The 22459-nt window shown below is 43.5% G+C and overlaps 1 protein-coding gene across 2 annotated transcripts in view; it reads left to right on the forward strand.

Moving 5' to 3' along the window:
• SLC4A8 (solute carrier family 4 member 8) overlaps positions 1–22459 on the forward strand; it is a 68964-nt gene that overhangs the window by 27577 nt on the left and 18928 nt on the right. For both annotated transcript variants that reach the window (XM_033117131.1, XM_033117132.1), the window contains exons 7-19: positions 805–896; positions 2219–2376; positions 3267–3354; positions 4332–4478; positions 5317–5417; positions 10904–11078; positions 11666–11799; positions 12547–12792; positions 15975–16080; positions 16699–16860; positions 18700–18813; positions 21184–21345; positions 22195–22446. In XM_033117131.1, coding sequence (XP_032973022.1) covers positions 805–896; positions 2219–2376; positions 3267–3354; positions 4332–4478; positions 5317–5417; positions 10904–11078; positions 11666–11799; positions 12547–12792; positions 15975–16080; positions 16699–16860; positions 18700–18813; positions 21184–21345; positions 22195–22446 — 1937 coding nt within the window. The remainder of the gene's footprint in view (positions 1–804; positions 897–2218; positions 2377–3266; positions 3355–4331; positions 4479–5316; positions 5418–10903; positions 11079–11665; positions 11800–12546; positions 12793–15974; positions 16081–16698; positions 16861–18699; positions 18814–21183; positions 21346–22194; positions 22447–22459) is intronic.

Genomic DNA, 22459 nt, shown 5'->3' on the forward strand with positions numbered 1-22459 from the left:
ACCTCAGTGGACTCAGGCTGAGAGGTTTGTGCCCCAGAGTGGCCTCAGGACTCATGTAGATTTGGGGAGACAACCCATTGGGGATAATTTGGGGCAAGAGGAGGTCAGCTGGAGCTTTCTTGGAGCATAGAAATGTCTTCGATTAGGGAGGCAAAGTACAGTAGCGTGGACTCTTGAGTCAGACTTCTACGCTTGAGATTCTGGCTTCACCAGTTGCAAACTGTGTAACCTTGGGCGACCTCCTCAACCTCTTGAAGTCTCATTTCCTCCTCATAAAATAAGGATAATGCTAGGATCTACTCCATACGTTTCTTGTGAGGCTTCAATAACTTAAGCCACGTAAAGCCCTTAGCCAGGTGCATGGTGGGTGGTGAGCACTCAATGAATTTTCAGCGGCTGATTGGTCAGGCAGGCCCGGATCTATGTTGATCTCTCCATGTCCCCACATTTACTGGGTCACAGTGTGCAGGGCATATGCCGGGGAATCTATATATTTGCAAAGTTCTTCATAGGATTCTCTGAGGTACAGTTCTGGTGAAGGATTCCTACCTTAATAGAGGAAGAAAGGGGATTCCAAAGTGTTCAGGAAGAAGGTACAGGAGTAGTAAGACCTCTGTCCTCCCTTAGCCACTACCGAGTAGACAAGGAGATAGGCACATGTGGGTTCTAGCTTCTTAGTCATCTTAACCTCTTCTTTCTGTGGGCTTTGCAGGCGATAGTCAGAGCCGAACGATGATGGATGAGGGATGTTAGAAGGGGAAAGGGCCGGGACTCAGAGAATTCTGTTTGATTTTCTCCAAATAGGTCAAACTCTGTCTCCTCAGTCTGTTCCAACTACAAATCTTGAAGTGAAAAATGGAGTGAATTGTGACCACAGCCCTGTGGATTTAAGTAAGGTGAGCAGAGACATAGGAAGTTGGCTTATAGGCCTAAGAGTATTTCTAGTGGAACGCAGAGTCCAGTTGCTGGAAGCTGGGTAAGCTTTGGTATTTTGACACCTTTTCTCCAAGACCAGAACCGCTTCTGCAGGAAAGGAGGCCCATCTGCTTATGTCTTCTCCCTTCGACACCAGCCTGGATGGGACTGACTCATCAGTTTGGTCCATCAGATTCAACATGCTGAAACTTAGACTGGCCACAGATGATACTCCCTGACACAGACCTCCTGATTTTTCAGAATTATTTTTGGGTACCTGCTTTCCAGCAGCTCCTTCTCACCTCCAAGGGTTTTGCTAAAACTGTATTTTTGCTACTGTCTCCTAAAACTACTGCGTGGTTGAAACTTTTTTGGAGACTGTGATTTTGGTATTTGAGGCCTGCTGTAGTTGCAGTGCCTTATTGTAATTTCTCGTTCAAGCCTGGATCTCCTGCCTCCAGCCTCTTCTTGCCACGGTCTAGCCTTGACACTGTCTTTCTAAAGCGCAGATAATGTCAGGTCACTTCTCTGCTTATAAGGCAGGGAGCCTTATAAAAACCGGAAACCTCTGACAGAACATTCAAGTTTTATTTTTTTTAAATATTTTTTTATTTTTCAATTATGGTTGACATACAATACTATATTAGTTTCAGGTGTCCAACAGTGATTAGACATTAACAAAATATATGAAGTGCTCACCCTGGTGAATCCAGTACCCATCTGACACCATACTTAATTATTACAATATTATTGACTATATTCCCTGTGTTGTATTTCACATCCCTGTAACTACCAATTTGAACTTCTTAATCCCTTCACTTTTCTCACCCATCCCCCTCAACCCCCCTCCCATCTGGCAACCCTCAAAATGTTCTCTGTACCTATGAGTTTCTGTTTGGTTTGTTTGTTTATTTTGTGTTTTAGATTCCATATATAAGGCATTAAGTATTTTTAAAATCGAAAACAATTGACCTAGAGCTTCAAGAACATTTTTTCTTTGAGGAAACATGATGTAATAAAATTCAAATCTGAGCATCTGGATTTAAATTCTCTTAAAAGCTCTGCCATCCTGGGCAAGTCAACTTCATCTCTCTTGCTCTCAGTTGCTTCATTTTAAAATGAAAAATGGAGCTAATATGACCTATGTTATCCACCTTACTGAGTTCTTGTAAGGATCCAATGAAGTAGGGTAAGAATACATTTGTTAAATCATACAGTGACATATGAATGTAAGGCATGAGGAGGGTGAGTGATGTTTGAGGTTACGGCTTCCAAGTTGTCAGAGGTCCTTTTGGACTTTCAGGTGGACCTTCACTTTATGAAAAAAATTCCCACGGGGGCAGAGGCTTCAAACGTCCTGGTTGGCGAGGTGGATACCCTGGACCGCCCCATCGTTGCCTTCGTGAGGCTGTCTCCAGCTGTTCTTCTCTCAGGCCTGACAGAAGTCCCCATCCCAACAAGGTAAAGACAAAGACAGCAACTCAGTGCATTCTGTCCAAAGTACAGATGTATGTGAGCTCCGGGGAAACAAACCAGCTAATGCCAAAAGATAGGATTAATGAATTTTGGGCATGCTGTTTAAAATTCAGCAGTGTCTCACTGGGGTATATTTGATTAACTTCCATGAAGAAGAATTCTAAGACTGTTAAGGTTATGACTGCACAGTACCTGCAGCCTTGGAAATGGAGAACTGCAGAGCGTTCAAAGGGCATAGCCTGGGCTTATCACTTGTTATGATGAGAGGCCTATCTTATTCTCCTAGTTCTACACAACCGTATCCCAGGGAAATGTCTTCGAGCACAGGCATTGATGTCTCTTTCACAGTTCTGGCAGGATTTGTTTGGCTGGCAGACATGTCCACATTTGTTCCAAAGGCTATTCATATGCTCTGAAGGTGGCGATTCAGGTGACTCAGAGCCTCATTAATTACGGAGCATTCAGATGTCCAGAGCACAATTTAGACTCCTCTCCAGGGCTTGAGAATTTCAACTTCCTTATTCCTTTCCTCTCCCCATCATTTTCTTATTGGAGCAATGAATGAGATTCAGATAACCTTGAGTTTACACTATAATGCCATGTTTTGAAAAAGCAAGGAATTGTGTCTATGGAAACCCTAAGAATTACAGCCACGTTATTGAATGGAGTCATGCAGATAGCTTCCAATGACCATAGTTGCGCTCTTAGGTCAAGGCAACTTGTATTCCTCCATCATTAGTCTGCCTCCGTTTATTGAAGGTACCGTGATGATTTCTGTGTGATAGGAGAGAGAAATGTTCTGCTGTTTGGAGAGGAGTAAGATGCCACTTCTTTATGTTTACTCACATACTTTTGCCCTTTGTGTGTGTTGCCAGGTTTTTGTTTATCTTGTTGGGTCCAGTAGGGAAAGGTCAGCAGTACCATGAGATTGGCAGATCCATGGCCACCATCATGACAGACGAGGTACGCACCACTTCTGTTTTTCATTCATTCATCTCATAAATATTTATTATTTGCTCTGTGCCAGGCACTGTGCTAGTTGTTGGGGATAAAATCATTGCAATTGCAATGTCTGCTGGGGAGCAGCTCAGGTCACTTCTCTGAATGCTTCTTGTGGGAGGACTGAGCCCTCTGGGAGACTTTTCTTCTTATGTCATCTCTCCCTTTTTGAATAATCAAGGATGCAGAGAAATATTTTTCTGGGAAAATTATTATTGCCAAGTAGGATACCTAGAGAGAAAGATGTTAAGGCTGATTTAACTTTCTGGAGAAGACAGTTAATTAAATGCATCCAAGCTATTTACATAAAAAAACCTCAGTCCTGTTCCACAGAAATGAGACCAGTGTGTATGAGTCAGGGGTTTGCACTCGGCACTGTAATGTAAATGTACCAAGGCAGCCAGAAATGTTGGCTGCCGTGGTGATGACCCCCGCTGCATACCCTGGTGAAGACTGCACTGTTCATGTAAGTTGCAAAGCAAGACTTTCAAGGCATATGTCTTAGCAGGACGAGGGAGATGGGGCTGGGTTTTGTCAGTGCTCTCGGACTGGAAAGCTTATTTCACTGAGGACGACCTTCATTAGTAATTCTATCCAGAATTCAACCATTATGATTAGGAAATTTTCCATGCATCTTGCCTTTATTCCATTCTTTGAGGAGATAACAGAAGTCAACATCTGTAGAGTCATGTCTTATCTCTCTTTACACTAGTAGACATATACTCATGTGGTTCTTTTTGCTCCATCGCATCTTTAGGTTCATTTTTTGTTTTTCATCCTTTTATCCTCGCACTTTCCTAAGTGCTAAAGTTTTCCACATTTCAGGTCCCCATGACAGAGATAAAAATCAAGAGGTTGTATCTATCCTTCACCATATCCATTGGTGATTGTTTTAAGTAAAGTCATTTTCAACTTTCCTGAGGGTTTTTTCTTCTCTGTAGATTTTTCACGACGTGGCATATAAGGCAAAAGAGCGAGACGATCTCCTGGCGGGGATTGATGAGTTCCTAGACCAGGTGACGGTGCTGCCTCCAGGGGAGTGGGACCCCTCCATTAGAATTGAGCCACCCAAAAACGTCCCTTCCCAGGTAAAGTATGCACATTAGTCAGTGGTGGCTTAGTGTCACTTACCGAGTGCTCACCGTGGATAAAGAAAAGACCATGTTGGGTTCATGCTAAATAAATTGGAACATGGCCCTGATTTGGGGCACCTAGAATGTCAGAACAGTAATAAAAGATGAGTATGTAATAACACAGATTGTCTCAGGTGTGGTAGGGTCAGTCAGGATTACCTGGGATGAATATTAAGCCAACTCTGAAGGATTGATGTGGAATGACAGAGAGGAGAGGGAAGCACATTTCTTGGTAGTATGTCATGAATGAAGCCATTAAATGAAAAGAGCAAATTGTATAGAGAGAGCAAATAGAGTTCCCCATACTTTTCTGAGAGGTCGAAGATGGGAAGGGTTCTCCTACTGTGCCCTAGACACTCGGCCAGATGCTTTACACGTGCGAATTCAATCTTCTCAGCAACATTCCCAACTAGGCATTGTTAGCCTTAGTTTTACAAATGAGGAAGAAAACTATCTTCAAGGTTTAAGGTAAAGTAAGATTGCACAGAGGCAGATTTGAAATTGGAATTTAGGTCATATCTGATGCCAAAGCTCCATTTTTCTGTTTCTGAGCAAGGCAGAGTTAGGAGTCAGGTACTAGTGGAGAGGAAGAGAAATTATATGTTGTTGTTTTCAGGAAAGTCAATAAACTGCCCCAAATCAGTAAATGCATTTGAAAGCTACAAACAACTTGGATATTTTTTGGCTGCTTTTTGATTATTTTACCACTCCCCCCACCCCCTGGTCCTCCCTTAAGAAGGAAGGACAGAATAGGTGTCTGATTTTACTAATTTTGTGGTCTTTCTGTTAAAAGGAGAAAAGGAAAATGCCTGGAGTTCCAAATGGAAACATTTGCCACATAGAACCAGAACCACATGGGGGCCACAGCGGGCCAGAACTTCAACGCACCGGGCGGTAAGTTCTGGGCTATTTCACAGCTGATACAGCTTGCTGGGCAGAAGTCATGTAAAGGAATGAGTCATCTTTGCTTATAGCCTTCTTCTCTGTAGTGTCTTAATTGGCTGGGAATGATTTTTCAAATGGAACCACTGACTATAAGTATTATGAATATATCACATTGATTCATTCAAGTTTCTCAAATCACTGCCATATTCTGTCTCACCTCCAGTACTTCCTACACAGTGTTCCCTCTGATTTGAACACACATCCCTTTCTTCATCTCCTGGCTAACCTGCTATTTATCCTTTGTCTCAGCTTAGGTGTCACTTCCTTTGGAAAGTCTTCCAGGACTCTCTATAGATGAGGTTAGATGTTCCTGCTGTGTGCTGCTACAGCTCCGAGCTCTCTCTCTTGCCCATCCGCCACCCTCCCCGCAGCCCGGGTAGAGCCCTTATCATACTTTATTATTATTGCTTGATTCGTTGTCTTTCCTTATGGAATGTTTGCTCCCTCAGGGCAGGGACCCCATTATATTCCTAGTACCCAGAACAGTGCCCTGCATAGAGCAGGTATTTAATATCTGATGAATGAATGAATGAATGAATGCTTTTAGAATGATGCCTGTTCAGTAACATGAGTGGACTAAGTGTGGATAAATATTGAGTGATTATTTTAAGAAACTTCCGTAGGGTAGGAAAATATGTGCTATTTTAAGCGTGTGTCTCAGAATAGTCAATCGACTCTTCTATGCCAAATTTTAAGGAGTGATGTCCAAGGAGGAGTTTCTCTATGATAGGTGAGGGAACAGATCCCCGGACTAGGAGGTTTTATTTGTCAGGTAGGCAGATAGTAAAAGAGGATGATATTTTGGGTTGGAGTGACATCCAGAGGTGTCCCCCAGATTGTGGGAGAAGGTCGAGACTATGGTTCTGGCTCTGTAAGTTGTGCTTGTGTCTAAGAAGGATCTGCTGGTTGGAGATTCTCAGGACAGGACTCAGATCATGGAAAGAAGCTCTTTACACCCTCTACTCCCTTGCTTTCACTTTATTATTTCTTCCTTGCTTAAAGTTGCTTTCCTTATTTTTCTATCCTTTGTGCCCTACCCAATGGAAACTCAAGGCTTTTTTGAATTGTGGAGAGTGAATTTCTTTTTCCATTCTTGGAAATTCAGGGAGAGGAAATGAGAGAAGACTGAGAAGCAGGAGAGAATGGCGCTCAACTAGCAGTTTCCTGATAGGGGAGTGTGTTTCCTTGTTGGAGGAATGCATAAGAGAATGGGGAAAGATACGGGAGGCGTCACTGGAGGAAAGGAGGAGCCCTTTGATGGAAGGGGTCACCAAAAAGAGGGAGCAACCTTTAAGAGGAAGCTTAACGTTTTCTTTAAAGTTGGGAGGAGGCTGAGTTGAAGGCCTGGTATTGAGAGGCAGTTCAAGGGAAACATCTGTCCTCAGAATAGATTCCAGGACTGAGACTGTCTTAGAGGAGATGATGGTGTTTTTTAAGGGGAAGTGTCTTGGATGCGGATTTGATAGTATTTCAGAGTTATGATTTATTTTTTGAATATAAAGCGTCCACACCCTCGGATTTAGAGTTTGAAAGCAGTGGAAATGAGGGCAACAAGTTTCCTCCAAACGGATAATCCATGCAGAGGTCAGATTTCAGGTTTCTTTTGGTGTCAAAGAGAGGAGAATAAACTAGGGTCCCAGGCCTTGTGGGAAGGGGTCGCTTATAATCAGTGTCATGTAGGAGTTTGGGAGATCTTTAGATTGGATCTCAACAGTTATAAAATCTCGCAAATGGCACCTGACGGCCCAAAAGAAAATCCCGTGTAGCCAGGAGCATCAACTGTTCAATCACCAACCCCGAATACCTTTACTCACAAATTCAAATGAGGTTTGAGGAAGTCTTCCCATAATGTCACGGTAGGAACTTCTGGAGTTGACAAAGCTGAAAGGAAGGGTTATCTGGGCCCAGAGCCTGGTTCTGCTTGGGGTGTGGGAGACACTTCCTCTTCCTGAACTCCTGACGTTTTCCTCCGAGCCCTTTAGGAAAAGACTTCAAGACACAGGGCCTTCCTCCCATTGGAGCCTTTTAGGCCAGGTGACCTAATGCGTGTGTCAGGGACCATAGTTCCATGCCAGCTGTGGCCCCTTCCCCAATCTCAAATTACGTAGTGGGTGAATGTGAACCTTCCAAAGCAGATTGACATCCTAGAACTTTCTGGACCCTCTTGGACTGCACGGACTAAAAGTAAATTAGCCTGGGTTTTGTTAATATAATTCTTCACACCTTTCGTTGTGTTTCTTTGAGGGAGTGCACAACCTGGGGCAAAACTTGGAGACTTAGGGGACATTATCCTCGTTGAATGGAGACGTATTTGAAGATGTGAGAGCGTAGACTCGAAGAAGGAGGGAAAGGAGACAAAGTTGAACATATTCATAGTACTTGGAGTTCTGTTACCTGGCCTGCCAGGCCAGGGCTCAGACAGGGTCGTGGACCTCCCTGACACGGACGCTGGCAGCGTTACCAATACATTCCCATACGTAACTGTATGTACTTTACTGGGGATGTCACTTTGGGGAAGGGTTAATGAGAAAAAGAATCAGGAGCTGCTAACTCGATGATCCCCGCACACGTCAGACAGGTTTCTTCCAAAGCACACCAGACCAATGGCTGGCTGGCCTGTCCCTAAAGTCCCCCAGGAAGGGCTCCCTAAGTCAGTGCTTCAGAGCCCAGTGACCCTCTACATGGGTAGGTCCTTTCTTGCATCAAACTTAAATTTGTATCCCGCTATGCCTCCTGCCTCACCCCAACCCACGTGTAGCGTGGAATGGGAAAGGAAATCTCAAACGTGGAGAGAAGCCTCCGTGTCTGATAAATATCTGATAAATATCTGTGGTAGATGTGCGATGATGGTCTGATTTTATGCGTGAGTGAGGTATGTGGCTGGCTCCATAAACAGTGTTCAGAAATTATTTTATAGTTATACCATCAATAAGAGCCTCAGATCTTTTCTCTCTCCTTTAAATCATTGCTAGGCAGACAGAGGTCTTCCCTTTCTACGGCTTCTCATAAATTCATTTCACATAAATCTTTTGTCTGTTACTCACAGACGTTCCTCCCTGAATGCTCCTCCTGCGTCCAAGGGCCAACCAATCATGGCAGCACCTCAGGTTGCCTCAGTGGGTTGAGGCTCATAATTGCAGAAGGAAATTTTCCTCCCAGAATAATACCCTTCCGAGGAAGGTCACTGGTGATTAAGAGGTGATGTTCACATGGTACTGAGAGGCTATGTTGGCTACGGACCCAGAAACACTTGAGTCTTGCCCCAGACTAATTGCAGCTACCTGTAAGTTCCTTAAGGGGCTATTTACCGAGAGGAGAAAGCAAGAAAAACACTTTATCACAAACTGGAGCCTTGGTCCCAAAACCTGAGGTGGATCTCTGGTGCTCTAGGTTAGATGCTGTCCCAGCTCCTTACTTACTCTAGATGTGCCGGACAGGCGTTTCAAACCAGAGCAGGTCACCAGGCTGGCTCTGCCTCTCCTCCTAAGCATACATCCAGATCGTGATGTTACCGCTGTAAGTTGAGTAAGGGTGAATCCTGACTACACCCACCCAAAGCAGAGGAAAAGAGCAGAACCACATCTGCCCTGTATCCTGCTGCGCACCCACTGTACCTGGCCTGGCCAGGTGAGAGTGTTTTCGAATGGAGAATGTTTTTGTGTCTTCTTCCCGGGATGTAGGCCCCAGACCTTGGTCCACCTCCAGGCTCCTAAGCAGAGAGAAAGAAAAAAAGAGCTGGCCAAGTCTCCTTCCATGAGAGAGGAGGTTTTTTAAAAAGCTTTTTGTTGTAGAAAATTTCAACATATAAACAGGAGATAGGATAGTATAATGAACCCCCATGTGTCCGTCAACAGGTATCAACATTTTGCCAAACTTATTTCATCTATTTCTCCTCACTTAATTGTTTTATGTTTTCTAGATTATTTTAAACCAAATCACCGGTAGCATGTCCTTTTACCTGTTACCACTTCAGTATGTATCTTTGTTTGACAAGGATATTTTATAAAACAACTATCATGCCATTATTAAATCTAACAAAAGAAACAGTAATTCTTTAAGTTGTGTAATGCTCACCCCATATTCAACTTTTTGTGATTGCCTTCGCAATATCTTTTTAGAGTTCATCTGTTTGACATTGCATTTGGTTATTGTTCCCATTCTGTAACAGCCCTCCCTCTTTTTTTTCTATGCCATCGATTTGTAGAAGAAACCAGGCAATCTCTCCTGTAGAATGCTGAGTGGCTCTTTTTGTTACTCACCTAACAACTTTCACCGTAGAGCAGTGACTCCACTCTCAGAAAAAGTAACTTAGTTTGGGAACACTACTCCTTGGTGTGGGATATCTTGTTCTTTTTTTGGCGGGCGGGGGGGCGGGGATAGAATACCTTGTTCTTGATCTGTCTCATCCTTCGGAAGTTAGAGATGGGTCCTGCCACCAAGTCCTGTTGCTTCTGGCTCTTGATTAGCCCTTGAACCCATCCACTTCTCCTCACCCCAACCCAGTGCATCCAGTCTTGCCCCATATTCCATCCATTACACCCCCTCTTCCAGAGTGATCCTTCCAGAATGCATGTGTAATTATGTCACTCCCCTGTTTACAATCCTTCAGTTGACGTGCCATTAGGATAAAGTTCTAATTCCTTAAAACAGTTTCCAGGGCCCTTCGTGACTCAGCTTTTCCAGCTTCTCCAGCCTTGGCTGTTGGCCTCGCCTCTCACACTGCCTCATCCGGCCACATCTCTTTCAGTACGATGACCCGCCATGCGCTCTCACCTCTAGGTATCACCATACTAGCACCTCTGCCTCATCAGGCTAACTCCTGGGCCGTTCTGTGCCGCCATGGCACCCTCACAACACTGCCTGTCTCCTGCTCTGGACCTTTGGTTCTGAGAAAAGGGCTATGTTTGTCTTGCTCGCTGCTGTATCTCCAGTACCTGGCGCAGTGCCAGGCACAAAGTATTTACTGCTCCTTACCAACTGTATGAATGAGTTATTATGCTAATCTCTCAAGAGTAAGATGGATAATTGTTCAGAGTAGGAAAGTGCATGTGAAGGAGGCTTTTTATCTAGAAGAGATGTAATAAAACTATTTTAATACCCTTAATTGATTTTGTACATTTCCTCCTAATAGTTCAAAATTTGAAGTTTGAATCTAATACTTAATTTCATATTAATTTTTTAGAACTTTTTACTGACTGGTTAATATGCACACCCAAATTAAATCTTTTTATGCTGGGGATAATCATTCAAATTCTTGCCCTTGGTTGCAAATAGAGTCTGTGCTGACCTCAGATGAATCTCTCGTACTTGGGTCAAATTGAAGCCAAAATATTACCTCCATACAGAACACGGTTGAAGTGCTTTTAAATGTGGGCTGCTCGTATGCGTCTGTGGAAGAGGGACAGTGTTAGATCTTGTCTGCCATGTTTCCACAGGCTGTTTGGGGGCTTGGTGCTGGACATCAAGCGAAAGGCCCCCTGGTACTGGAGCGATTACCGGGATGCACTCAGTTTACAGTGTTTGGCCTCCTTTCTGTTCCTGTACTGTGCCTGCATGTCACCTGTCATCACCTTTGGGGGATTGCTCGGCGAAGCCACCGAGGGACGCATAGTAAGAACTTTTATCCACTTCTAACGGTCCTGAGGAAGACTTAAAATATTGTGGGGGCAGCCAAGTCCACTGTGGCGGGCGAGATTCCCTGGGCTAGGACTGAGGGGATTGGAGTCTTTCTGTGGTATCCTGCCTTCACACCACGCAGCAACACGCGTCTTCCTTTAGAACAGACTCTCCTCTTCTTGCCTATCAATTTCAGTAGCTGATTGTCCCTTTGAATTGCCCAGTACTCCAAGGACGGAAAATGATATATTAATGTCATTCAAAAATAAGATTTAAGGTGATTCTGCATGACAGCTTGTAGTGTGAATGGTATCACTGTGCTTTATATGTTTCAATACAGAATTGAGTCACTGCACAACAGGACTTAGCTAAGGAGTCACATGTGGATGGATTGGGGCACCTGAATTATCAAAATGCCATCCGTTTACAGGAGTATTAGACTGTGTACACGTCACTCTTGCTAAGATAAAATACAGGCAAGTGACCTGTCAGGACACACACGAGAGCTAAGTCAGGCGTGCACATAAACCCACATTACTCATTGAACGGTGGACTCAGTGATGATTTTTTCCCCCTTTCAGAGTGCCATTGAATCCTTGTTCGGAGCCTCCATGACTGGGATTGCCTATTCTTTGTTTGCGGGGCAGGCTCTCACCATCCTAGGAAGTACTGGGCCAGTGCTTGTGTTTGAAAAGATTTTGTTCAAATTCTGCAAGTAAGACATTGGGTTTTCTGAAAACTAACTGCATGTGTTATTGTGCTGTGAGGGTTGAATGTCAGGGTTCCAGGCTAGTATAAACAGGCAAATATCCTTCTGCGCGGTAAACACCTGAAGGAAGAACATCATTTGGTCCGTTTTCCTGCGCCAGGTAGTACCATACCTCCAACAGCACATCTGATAGTTAAACAGCCTGGTTAATGTCCCTCAGCCATTATTGAAATCTTGACTTTTTATCTTTAAAACACTTTCCCTAGCTAATTCAAACTCCTCCACTTCCATTTCAGGACAATTTTTAATTTGGCCTAATAGAATACCCCTTCATACTCTGGTTGCTAGTGGTGGTTGGGCTCAGCAATGCCCTTGTTTCCCTACTTTTTCTATAAAATCTTTTTTTCATTTTGTATTCGCAGTAGGAGCATGTGGAACAAGGGCCAGCTCCTTTTCCTTAACTGCCAGAATAAGGTCTTAATCATGTCGGGCAGTCATGGCAGAAATGGGTGTGGCACCATCCCTTCCTTCTCCACTTTCCATGTCCTTACTATGGCAAGTACCACCCACGAAGCAAGCCTTTGTCACAACAGTCCTAGGGCAGCATTTAGGGGTGAAGTGCCGTCAGAATTGGGGAGAAACTGGGTTGCAATACTCATGTAGATAATCTGAAATGGATGAACCACATTTCTGACCCGTCATCTCTCAGTGCCATCCATCCAGGCGTTTTGATGAGCTTTGATTTTGTTTCAGAGACTACGCTCTTTCATACCTCTCCTTGCGAGCTTGTATCGGGCTGTGGACCGCCTTCCTGTGTATCGTCCTTGTAGCAACTGATGCCAGTTCCCTTGTCTGCTACATTACCCGCTTTACTGAAGAAGCGTTCGCCTCCCTGATTTGCATTATTTTCATCTATGAAGCAATAGAAAAGTTGATTCACCTGGCAGAGACCTATCCCATCCACATGCACAGCCAGCTGGATCACCTGAGCCTGTATTAGTAAGTATGCTTTCTGCTGGTCTTTCTTTTCTTTTTTTTTTTAATTGAACAAAGGGCTCGAGTTTAATGGCTGATGTAATATGCCAGGCAGTGCTTGCAGTTTCTCTTAAGGAAGTGTCTGGGCCTCTGGGAGACAGCCCAGCTATGGATGTGGAGACTTGGGGGATTGCCAGAGAACAGTCAAAATTGATGACAGAGCGGATGGACTAAAAGGGGAACTCAGAGGGGACTTGAGAATGTTTTCCAAGCCTGTCTTTTGGTTCCAGGCATTGAGACAAACATAGGCTGCAAATGTAGCAGGTAGAATTTAAGTTAGTTGTTGGGAAGAACTTCTTTTCGTAAGGACTTGTGAGACCCTGGACCACGTTATCAAGATTCTCTGAAAGTATGTACAGGCGACTTGTATGGATCATTAGGTTAGAAGTATATTAGTAATTCCTTATAGACCCATGGGTCTTTTACTCTGTATCCTAAAAGTCTAGAAATCTATTTACTTACCTAGATTTCAACTAAACACACTGTGTTTTTTTCACATGTTCAATATAGTTTGGATCAGCTGGAAAAGAAACACAGTATTTGGTTGTGTTTTCCACCATCTAGGAGAGTCTGGTCCTATAAAACAGTTCTTCTCTGCAATAGTATTCTCCAAATTATGACTCAAGACCCTTATCCTCTAACTGTGTATATCCAGTTCCCTCCCTTCTGGCTGGCTGTGCATTTCTGATGTGGAGGGTCTGGTTGTGAAGAACAATTTCAACCTGAAATTGCCTGAGTAGAGAGAGCACACTGCACAGGAGGTATCTGCTAACCCCCCACCGATACACTTTTATAGATCGAAAAAATCAGAATTCACGTAACATTTATTAGAATTTTTAAAAATTATTTTGTTATAAAATAACCGTTAAAGCAGTAGGGAGTATCATCTTTGAAGATGAGTGGATTGCCAGTGGGCATTGGTGTTCTGGATTGCCTGTTGGCATTAGAGGAAGGGTGTTCTTTGACTTTTTAAAATTCTTTATTTAACAAGTATTTGTTGAGAACCTACTATATGCCAGGCACTGTTTTAGGCCCTGGAAACATAGTGATGAACATGCCACACAAAGCGTCTACCCTCAAGAGTGGGAGAAGGCAGACAAAAGTGACCAGCCCTGGACTGAGTAAACTTTCGATCTGGATAATGTAATTCTTTGTTAATAAAGCCTAAGATAGAATTTTTCTTAGTTTCATTCCACTGAATTGATGTGAAGTTAGAATTTCAACTCTTTAAATGATTTTATGTTAATATGTGTGGGACTGATTTGTTTTTTAATAGACTTAATTTTTTTAGAGCAGTTTTTTAGAGCAGCAAAATTGAGCAGAAAGTGGAGAGTCCCCGTATACCCCGCTTCCTCCACTATCAACATCCCATACATTTGTTGCAATCCATGAACCTGCATTGACACATCATTATCACCCAGAGTCCATAGTTTACATTAGGGTTCACTCTTGGTATGTGGCACATTCTATGGGTTTTGACAAATGTATAATGAGGCATCCACCATTAAAGTATCGTATAGCGTAGTTTCACCGCCCTAAAAATCCTCTATGCTCTGCCTATTCATCCATCCTCACCACCCTAACCACTGATCTTACACTGTCACCATGGTTTTGCCTTTTCCACAGCATCATACAGTTGTAATCACACAGCGTTTGGCTTTTCAGATTGGCTTTGTTCACTTAGTAATATGCCCTGAAAGGTCTTCCATGTGTTTTGGCTTGATAGTTAATTTCTTTTTATTTATATTTTTAAAAATGTATTTATATTTAAATTAAATTTATTGAGGTAACCTTAGTTGATACTTATATAAGTTTCAAGTGTACAATTCTATAGTATGTCATCTGTGTATTGCACTGTGTGCTCACCACTCAAAGTCTATTCTCCTACCCTTACCACATGTTTGACCCTTTTTACCCTCTTCGTCCTCCTCCCACTCCTGTTCCCCTCTGGTAACTACCATACTGTTGTCTGTCTATGAGGTTTTTTTGTTGGTTTTGTTTGTTCGTTTGTTGCTTTCAGTTTTATATCCCACATATGAGTGAAATCATATGGTTCTTGTCCTTTTCTGTCTGACTTATTTTGCTTAGCATGATGTTCTCAAGATCCATTCATGTCGTTGCAAATAGCAGTATTTCATCCTTTCTTATGGTTGAGTAGTATTCTGTTGATATATGTACCACATCTTCTTTATCCAATCGTCCGTCAAAGAACACGTAGGTGGTTTCTTTTTAGCACTGAATAGTAGTCCATTGTCTGGATGTATTATAGGACAGCCATTTGCCTACTGAAGGACATCTCTGTTGTTTCCAAGTTTGGAATTGATTTTTCATACCTAAATGTAAGACTTTATAGCTTTCCTTATTACTTTTTGTTTTGTTGATTTTCTCCTATTATTATAACCTGTTGAGATCTTTTTGAATTTTAATTCCATTCATGCTATTTCTTTAGAAGGCATGCTCATTAAATGCAGAGATGAAACCAAGTTGGGGGGAATGGCTATGTCATTTGAGCACATGGGGAGCAGGTCAGGCATGAAGTATGCTGGGACTGCGAGGCAACATGGTGGCCAGCGGGACAGGTCTGGTCTGGTCTGGTTTAGATAGAAAAAGCCTGGGAAGCCAGGGAATGGCCATCATAGTGGAATATTACCAGGTGTTACGCAGTGTTAGGAAGAGCTTACAAACACAATTCTAGGAGACTGAATTTTAGAGCAAGAATGTGACGGAGGTATAGGGAACCAGGGTATCCAGGCTTGGGGGGAGCTGTTGGGAGCTGAATGGGGTACCATGTCTTCCTTGCTATGTAGGCTAAATTCCACAGGACGAGCCTAAGAGAAAGAAACTAAGCAAGAAACCACCAGGGCTCATTCTGTGCACATCAGATGCCATAATTGGTTACCAGCACAATTTAATCCAAGGCCCACGTGCTGATTTGAGCCCATCTTTTCTAATGACTGACTGAAAAATTGGGATGTGGATAGACCTGCAGATGGGCCTCAACCAGTAGGACCAACCTCAGGGATCTGAAGCGGGCAAAGGAGAAACAAGGCGGGCTCTGAGAGAGCCTGTCGGCCCGTCATGGCTAAAAATATTGAATTGAATACTTGGCCCCTTTCCTCAGGAATCTTTTTTTCTTTTCCCCTCAGCTGCAGGTGTACTCTCCCAGAGAATCCAAACAATCACACACTACAGTACTGGAAGGAACACAACATCGTGACAGCAGAAGTCCACTGGGCTAACCTGACTGTTACTGTAAGTCTGGGAGCTGCCAGGTGGCCTAGCATTGTGACTGCCAGGCTTAGGGAGGCTTTCTCGGTAGCGGTGGGGAGCCCTTCAGCAAGCTCGGGTATTTACAGAAATAAAGCTTTTTATTTTTTTAAACTATTCTTACTGATTTTTTTCCCCTTCAAAATTCTCCTGTATGTAAAGGGAATAGAGAAAAAGATTCTCTCTCTCTTCTCTCCCACAAGCAGTAGCTACTCCCTACCCAGTGACCCTGTACGAAGGATATTTGAGGATGAAACCAGACAGGGTTGGGGGGCAGATCTGGGTTTTATGGGCTCAAAGAACAGTCAAATTTAGAAGTCCTCTGGAATAAAAATAATACAAATTGCTAGGACCCTCCGAGAACCTCATGTTAGCTCGAGACAGTTCACATTTTCTAAAATGTCGTAGTTAGAACCATAAGTAGTCACCCTACCTGCACCCTACCTGTGCAGGCGAGAGCCCCACAACTGCATGGAGGTCAGTGCTGCAGGCACCCGGTACCCACCAGCACCTGTGGGGTGACAGCGAGGGTGGATGCGGAAGACAGCAGCTGCTTCCTCCCTCCTGCCTGTCTTCCATTACCCAGAATGCTTGTTCCTACAGGAATGCCAGCAGATGCACGGCGAGTTCCTGGGATCTGCGTGTGGCCATCACGGACCCTATACTCCTGACGTGCTCTTTTGGTCCTGCATTCTCTTCTTCACCACCTTCATCCTCTCGAGCACCTTAAAGACATTTAAGACAAGCCGCTATTTCCCAACCAGAGTAGGTGGCATGCTCATCCTTTTCTTCTGTGTCAGAATTCTAATATAACAGAGCTTGTTCTCACCTCCATGCTGCTTGCTGAGCAGAGTGGCCGGTGGCGAGCTCTAAATGTCCTGATGAGCCACGCTGTGTCATCGTCTAGTGTTCAGCAGCTTCTTTTATAGGCGTGTCGTATGGAATGAGGAGTTAATACTTAAAAGCTTTTTGATTTAAAAGTACCAGTGAGTTGAAGGTGGAGTGGTATTCTCTAAAAGCTATTAAGTCTCATTTCCAGAATGTTAAGTTTCATTTCCAGAATGTTGAGACATAGCGTGCAATAGCTACAGCTGGCTCCTGAATATATTTCCTTGGGATGATCACTTTGGATACGTAGGGGACCCCAAAGTCTCCTCCCAGGGATGGTTTTCGTAATAGCGTGTGAGACCACTGATCACATTGACCGAAGCAGCCCCGTGCTCCTGACTCGGTTTGCACGACCGAAGCCTCAACGGCCTTTCCCTGATGCAGACGACAGTGCCTTTGTGACCAGTTATGGCGGAGCAGAATTAGAGGTCAAGTGTAAAGTGGCCAGAGGTGCCATTGCTTGGAAAAGGAGCTCAAATCAGGAGAAAATGGTGGTTTCTCAGTAAGTGAGGTTTCAATCAGGCACATTTGCAGAGCAGGATGTGTGAATGGGTAGAGGGCCCAATTGATTGGATATTTACTGTACAAACATACCTGACCAAAACACACTCTTAGCCTTCAGTGAGCCTACACATATTAAATAAGTTCAGGGTCATTGTCCTGGTCTGAACAAAGAGTGAACAAGTGGCAGTGGTATACTAACTACTCGCTCAGTTCTGGGTGAAGTGATTGGGTTAAAACAGTCACTGCCATCAGATAGGAAGTTGAAACAACCAGGTCCATATGAGATAGTAGTAAAGAGTTGTATGCCAACCTTGCATGTAAGTGCCATAGGAGTTCAGAGGAGAGAAGGGCCACTGAGTCCCAGGATAGTCAAGATGGCTTCATGGTGGGGACAGATACATGTTCAGAGAAGTTATGTAACATTCAGAGGAGAACTAACAAAACCAGGGCGGGTGGAGCTGGAAACCTCAGGTTTCAAAGGAAAGCAAAGCTAGCTTAAGGTATTAGGGACGCTACGTGTGGCTGAGATATATTTTGCTCTATCTCTGTTGGAAGTTCAGAGTAAGGCAGGCACTGGGCATTGCAGAGGCAGTGTATGTTATTAAAGCTACACTAAACTCTACAGTGAGATAGTTCTCTTAGGAACAGAATGGTGATAAATGCTATGGAGAAAAATAAAGCAGGCAAGGAATATAGGAAGAACGGGGGTGGAGGGTGGTGACCAATTTTAAGTAGGGTCACCAGAGAAGATCTCATGGAGAAGGTGATAAAGGAGGTGAGGGAGCAACCCAAGAGGTTACTGGAGAAAAACCATTCAAGGTAGAGGAATGAGCAAGTACAAAGACTCGCAGGTGGGAATGAGTCTGGCGTGTTTAAGAAAGAACCAGGAGGTCTGTGTGGCTGGAGCAGAGTGAGCAAGCGGGAGAGCCTTAGGAGCTGGGACCAGAGCGTAATGATGCTGGTGTATGGGGGCCTCGTAGGCCAAGACACCGTTTGGATTTTTAACTCAGTCAAATGAGGAGCCATTTTAGGGTTTTAGTGGAGGCATTAACTTGGGCATAGTAACATACTCCTTGTTGTTTAAATATGCTTGTTTTAATTCACTATAAAATTAAAGCATTCTACTGAGGCTTTTAAACCTTTTGCAATATTAAATTCTTTCCTGCTGCAGTTAACCTACTAAAACAGTTTTCCAATCCTTTCGCATGCCAGGTACGCTCCATGGTGAGTGACTTTGCCGTTTTCCTCACAATCTTCACAATGGTGATTATTGATTTTTTGATTGGAGTCCCATCCCCAAAGCTTCAAGTTCCCAGTGTGTTCAAGGTAAATAGAGCTCAGTGTGCTTGTTACCCTCATGTAGTTTCATAGAAACTGGTCCCGAGGATATTTCAAAGGTCTTTCCATATCCTACTCTTAAGCCTTGCAGTCCTCTAAATCGGAACCTTGCTCTTTGTGACTTACGTTCCAGGAAAACAAACTCTTCAGTGTTGGCTGGGTTCATTCAAGTCAGAGAACAACAGAACTAAGGTCGTTTAATGAATGAAAAGTATTGTTTATTATCATTAATGCCACCTACTGTTTTTAATATGTTAAGATTTAAAACAGTGGAATGTGCACATTTACGTAAATACATACCGATGACTATGGAAATGTAGGTCTCTGAGACAAGTCTGGTTAATAGCACTTTCATTGAGCACCAACCGGATAAGGACACTGGGAAGGATGAGAAAACTAAATGTAGGACTCGGCCCCGCCGCTGAAGAATCTTGCCTTGTGAAGTGGTGAGCTGGCCAAGGGGCCTCATCCAGAGTCAGGTTACTCCTGTCAGAGTAACCGCGACATCTCTTCAACCTTATTTCTTATTTCGTTGTTTGTATAACTCTCTGTAATCTATAATATTTTCCCAAGAACCCGTATAAAAAATAAAACAAATGATCAATATGTGGGGACTCCAAATCTATTTCCATTTGGCACTGAGTAAACAGAGAAGATGGAAAAAGCTGAGCTCGGCTCCATAGATCCCCACGGGATAAAGAGGAGAGAAAACCTGGCCATACTCAGTGAGTAGAGAAGAATCATAAAATGAGAGGACTGGAAAGGCTGTGGAGGAGCAGGAAGTCAGGAATGAAGGCAGTCTTTGACTTGTAAATGCCCTTGTATAGTCAGTCAGTCTTTGTCTTCTCTTTTTCACCCCTCCCTGAAGTAGGCCTGCTTAAAAATATCTTTTTCCACATTGCCTGAACATTTATTTTATTTTGTTCAATTTTCTGAAATGCCACTAGTTAGAAATTTACGGATTTGAAAACACCCTCTTTAAAACTAGAATACCTCCGAGAATGTGTCATTCTCACCTTTGTGTGAATGAGTAGGGTCAGCTTTCTCTCTACTACCTTAGGAGCTGAGGTCAACCCTGCAGAAGGAATGGCTTTTGTGTAAAAACAAGCAATTTGGGAGCATTAAGCAGTACTTGGAAAGGTTCCCGAATGGGTAGGCTTAAATAGTCAGGAGACACCGGATTTCTGGGACATCTGGGAAAGCCTCTGGGAAGTGGGAGAAAGATGAGAAAGGGAAATGGGAGAATGTCAAAGAAAATGTTGCTCACTGGCAGGCCTTGCTTTCAGGAAGCAGAGAAGAAATTTTCTTTCTTCTTCGCTTCCCTATTACACCACATGGCCCCCAGTGATCAAAGACCCAATTTGAAAGTTCATACTATTACTAATAAGTTATCGTTAGGTAGGGATACGTTTTTGTATTAGCCTGACAATTTAACTACCACTTCGAACATTGTTACTAAGGAAACAGATTCTGTAAACTTTCCGACCCTAACCCATTCATAATTCGGGACTTGGTCATGTTATTGAAGAGTCTTTGAATCCTAGAGTCACAACCAATATGAAACCAAATACTTTGGATGTAACAATCTTTGCTTTGTTGAGTTTGGGTCCATTCTGAGCCAATTTATATCCCTGACTTTTTATCCTCGATCACTGCTTGCCAAACAAGGTGAACTTTTCTTCCTCAGAGTACTCTGAGGAGTGGGGGACGGGCTGAGGCTCTGGGAGAGGTTAGGTATGTCATGAACACCCAAGTAACATTTATGAACAGTGGTCTGTCAGGGGCAGTGGAGACGGTCCTGGATCACAGAAGTCCCCAGGTTCTGCAGTCTCCTCTCAAGTCTGTAGAACCTGGGTCCCTGTTTCACTGCTGATGGGAGAATCCAGTCTAAGCCCATGAGATTCCATGCGTCTGGCTCTACTGTGCCTTTATTGTGCTGCAGACATGCATTCTCTGGCTTCTGGAAGAAGATAGTCACAATTATTTATATTTATCTTTGGAAGTCATTGAATTATTTTTTGACAATTTTGTTGCTAATTATATTTTACTTGGGCTAATGTTGAGATGAAGTTGCTTTCTCTGTACACAGTTTCGGAGAGTAGGAGAAGGAAGTGAAGAATTAACGCATATTCCATAAGAAATTGATAATTGAGGATCGACTCTTTCAAAGGGGATTTGGAACAAAGTCATAGATTTTTCTAATACAGAGTTTCTGTATTTTGTACACTTCTTTTTAAAAAGAATTCTCATTCAAGAATAAAAAGAATGTTGATATTGTGATTCATTTTGATCTGTTTTGCCGTAATGACTACAGTTAACTTAAAATACAAAAATAAAACCTTATTTTTTTTCCTTTAGCCAACAAGGGATGATCGAGGGTGGATCATCAGTCCTATTGGTCCCAATCCCTGGTGGACTGTGATAGCTGCAATTATCCCGGCTCTTCTCTGCACGATCTTAATATTCATGGACCAGCAGATCACAGCTGTCATCATTAACAGGAAGGAACACAAGCTCAAGGTGACAAGAAGTTCTGACCTAAAAGGACTAATGGCAGCCTGTTAACTTTAGAAATTTTTTTTTAGTTTTAGGGTAAACCCATTTATACCACAAACTGTAGAACCTGGATAAAAACAGTCATGAAAGGAGATCATAAGGGTTTTTAAGGGGTTTCCAATTCTTAGATTGGAGCACAGTGGTATGATGCAAAAGAAGTTTGGGCTCCATTACTCTCTTCTCAAACTTTTGGGGAAGGTAGGCATGCAGAGTTCCTGGTGGTCCCTGTGCTCTGGGTCAGGCTAATTTTCATGAGGTTCAGGGCAAGTCTTCAGCTCTTTCCCAGAGGCAGGTATTCGCCCACTGGTGTCCATTACTGGGGTTTCCAGACTGAACAGAGGTAGGGTTGGTTCCAGTGCATGTATTAGTGAGAGACTTCATGCCTTCATTTCTGTTCTTTCCTTACTTAGAGTAGGCAACATGCAAATTTGCAAGAATTTGGGAGTGTGATTTAGGAACCCAATAAGGACATTTATCTTCAACGCTTGTAGTGTTTACCATCTAGAATGGTCAAGACATGGCTTGGTCTCTGGTTACTCTGCCAAGAAAGGACAAATCTTTGAATGTGTGAGATTCAGACTGATATCTTGGGTAAAGAATGGATGTTGGCCTGTTTTGGACAGGCTGAGGTTTCCCTTTTTCTCCTATGTTCCCTCTAAACCAGGAGGGGCTGGAAGACGTATCTGGGATCACTGGACCCCTTCCTCCTTACCGATCACCCCTTCCTGCTTTGGCCCTGAGACGTTGAGCTCTCTGTCCCATGCCCCACCACACCAGCCCACTGATGGTGACAGAGACTCTGTTTACCCACAGAAAGGTTGTGGCTACCACCTGGACCTGCTGATGGTGGCCGTCATGCTGGGCGTCTGCTCCATCATGGGCCTGCCCTGGTTTGTGGCTGCCACTGTCCTGTCCATCACACATGTGAACAGCCTCAAGCTGGAGTCGGAGTGCTCTGCTCCTGGAGAACAGCCCAAATTCTTGGGCATTCGAGAACAGAGAGTGACCGGCCTTATGATCTTTGTGCTGATGGGCTGCTCAGTCTTCATGACGACCATATTAAAGGTAATCATTCATT

Source organism: Rhinolophus ferrumequinum, chromosome 10 (genome assembly GCF_004115265.2).
Source record: "Rhinolophus ferrumequinum isolate MPI-CBG mRhiFer1 chromosome 10, mRhiFer1_v1.p, whole genome shotgun sequence".
In the NCBI taxonomy this organism is placed as follows: domain Eukaryota; kingdom Metazoa; phylum Chordata; class Mammalia; order Chiroptera; family Rhinolophidae; genus Rhinolophus; species Rhinolophus ferrumequinum.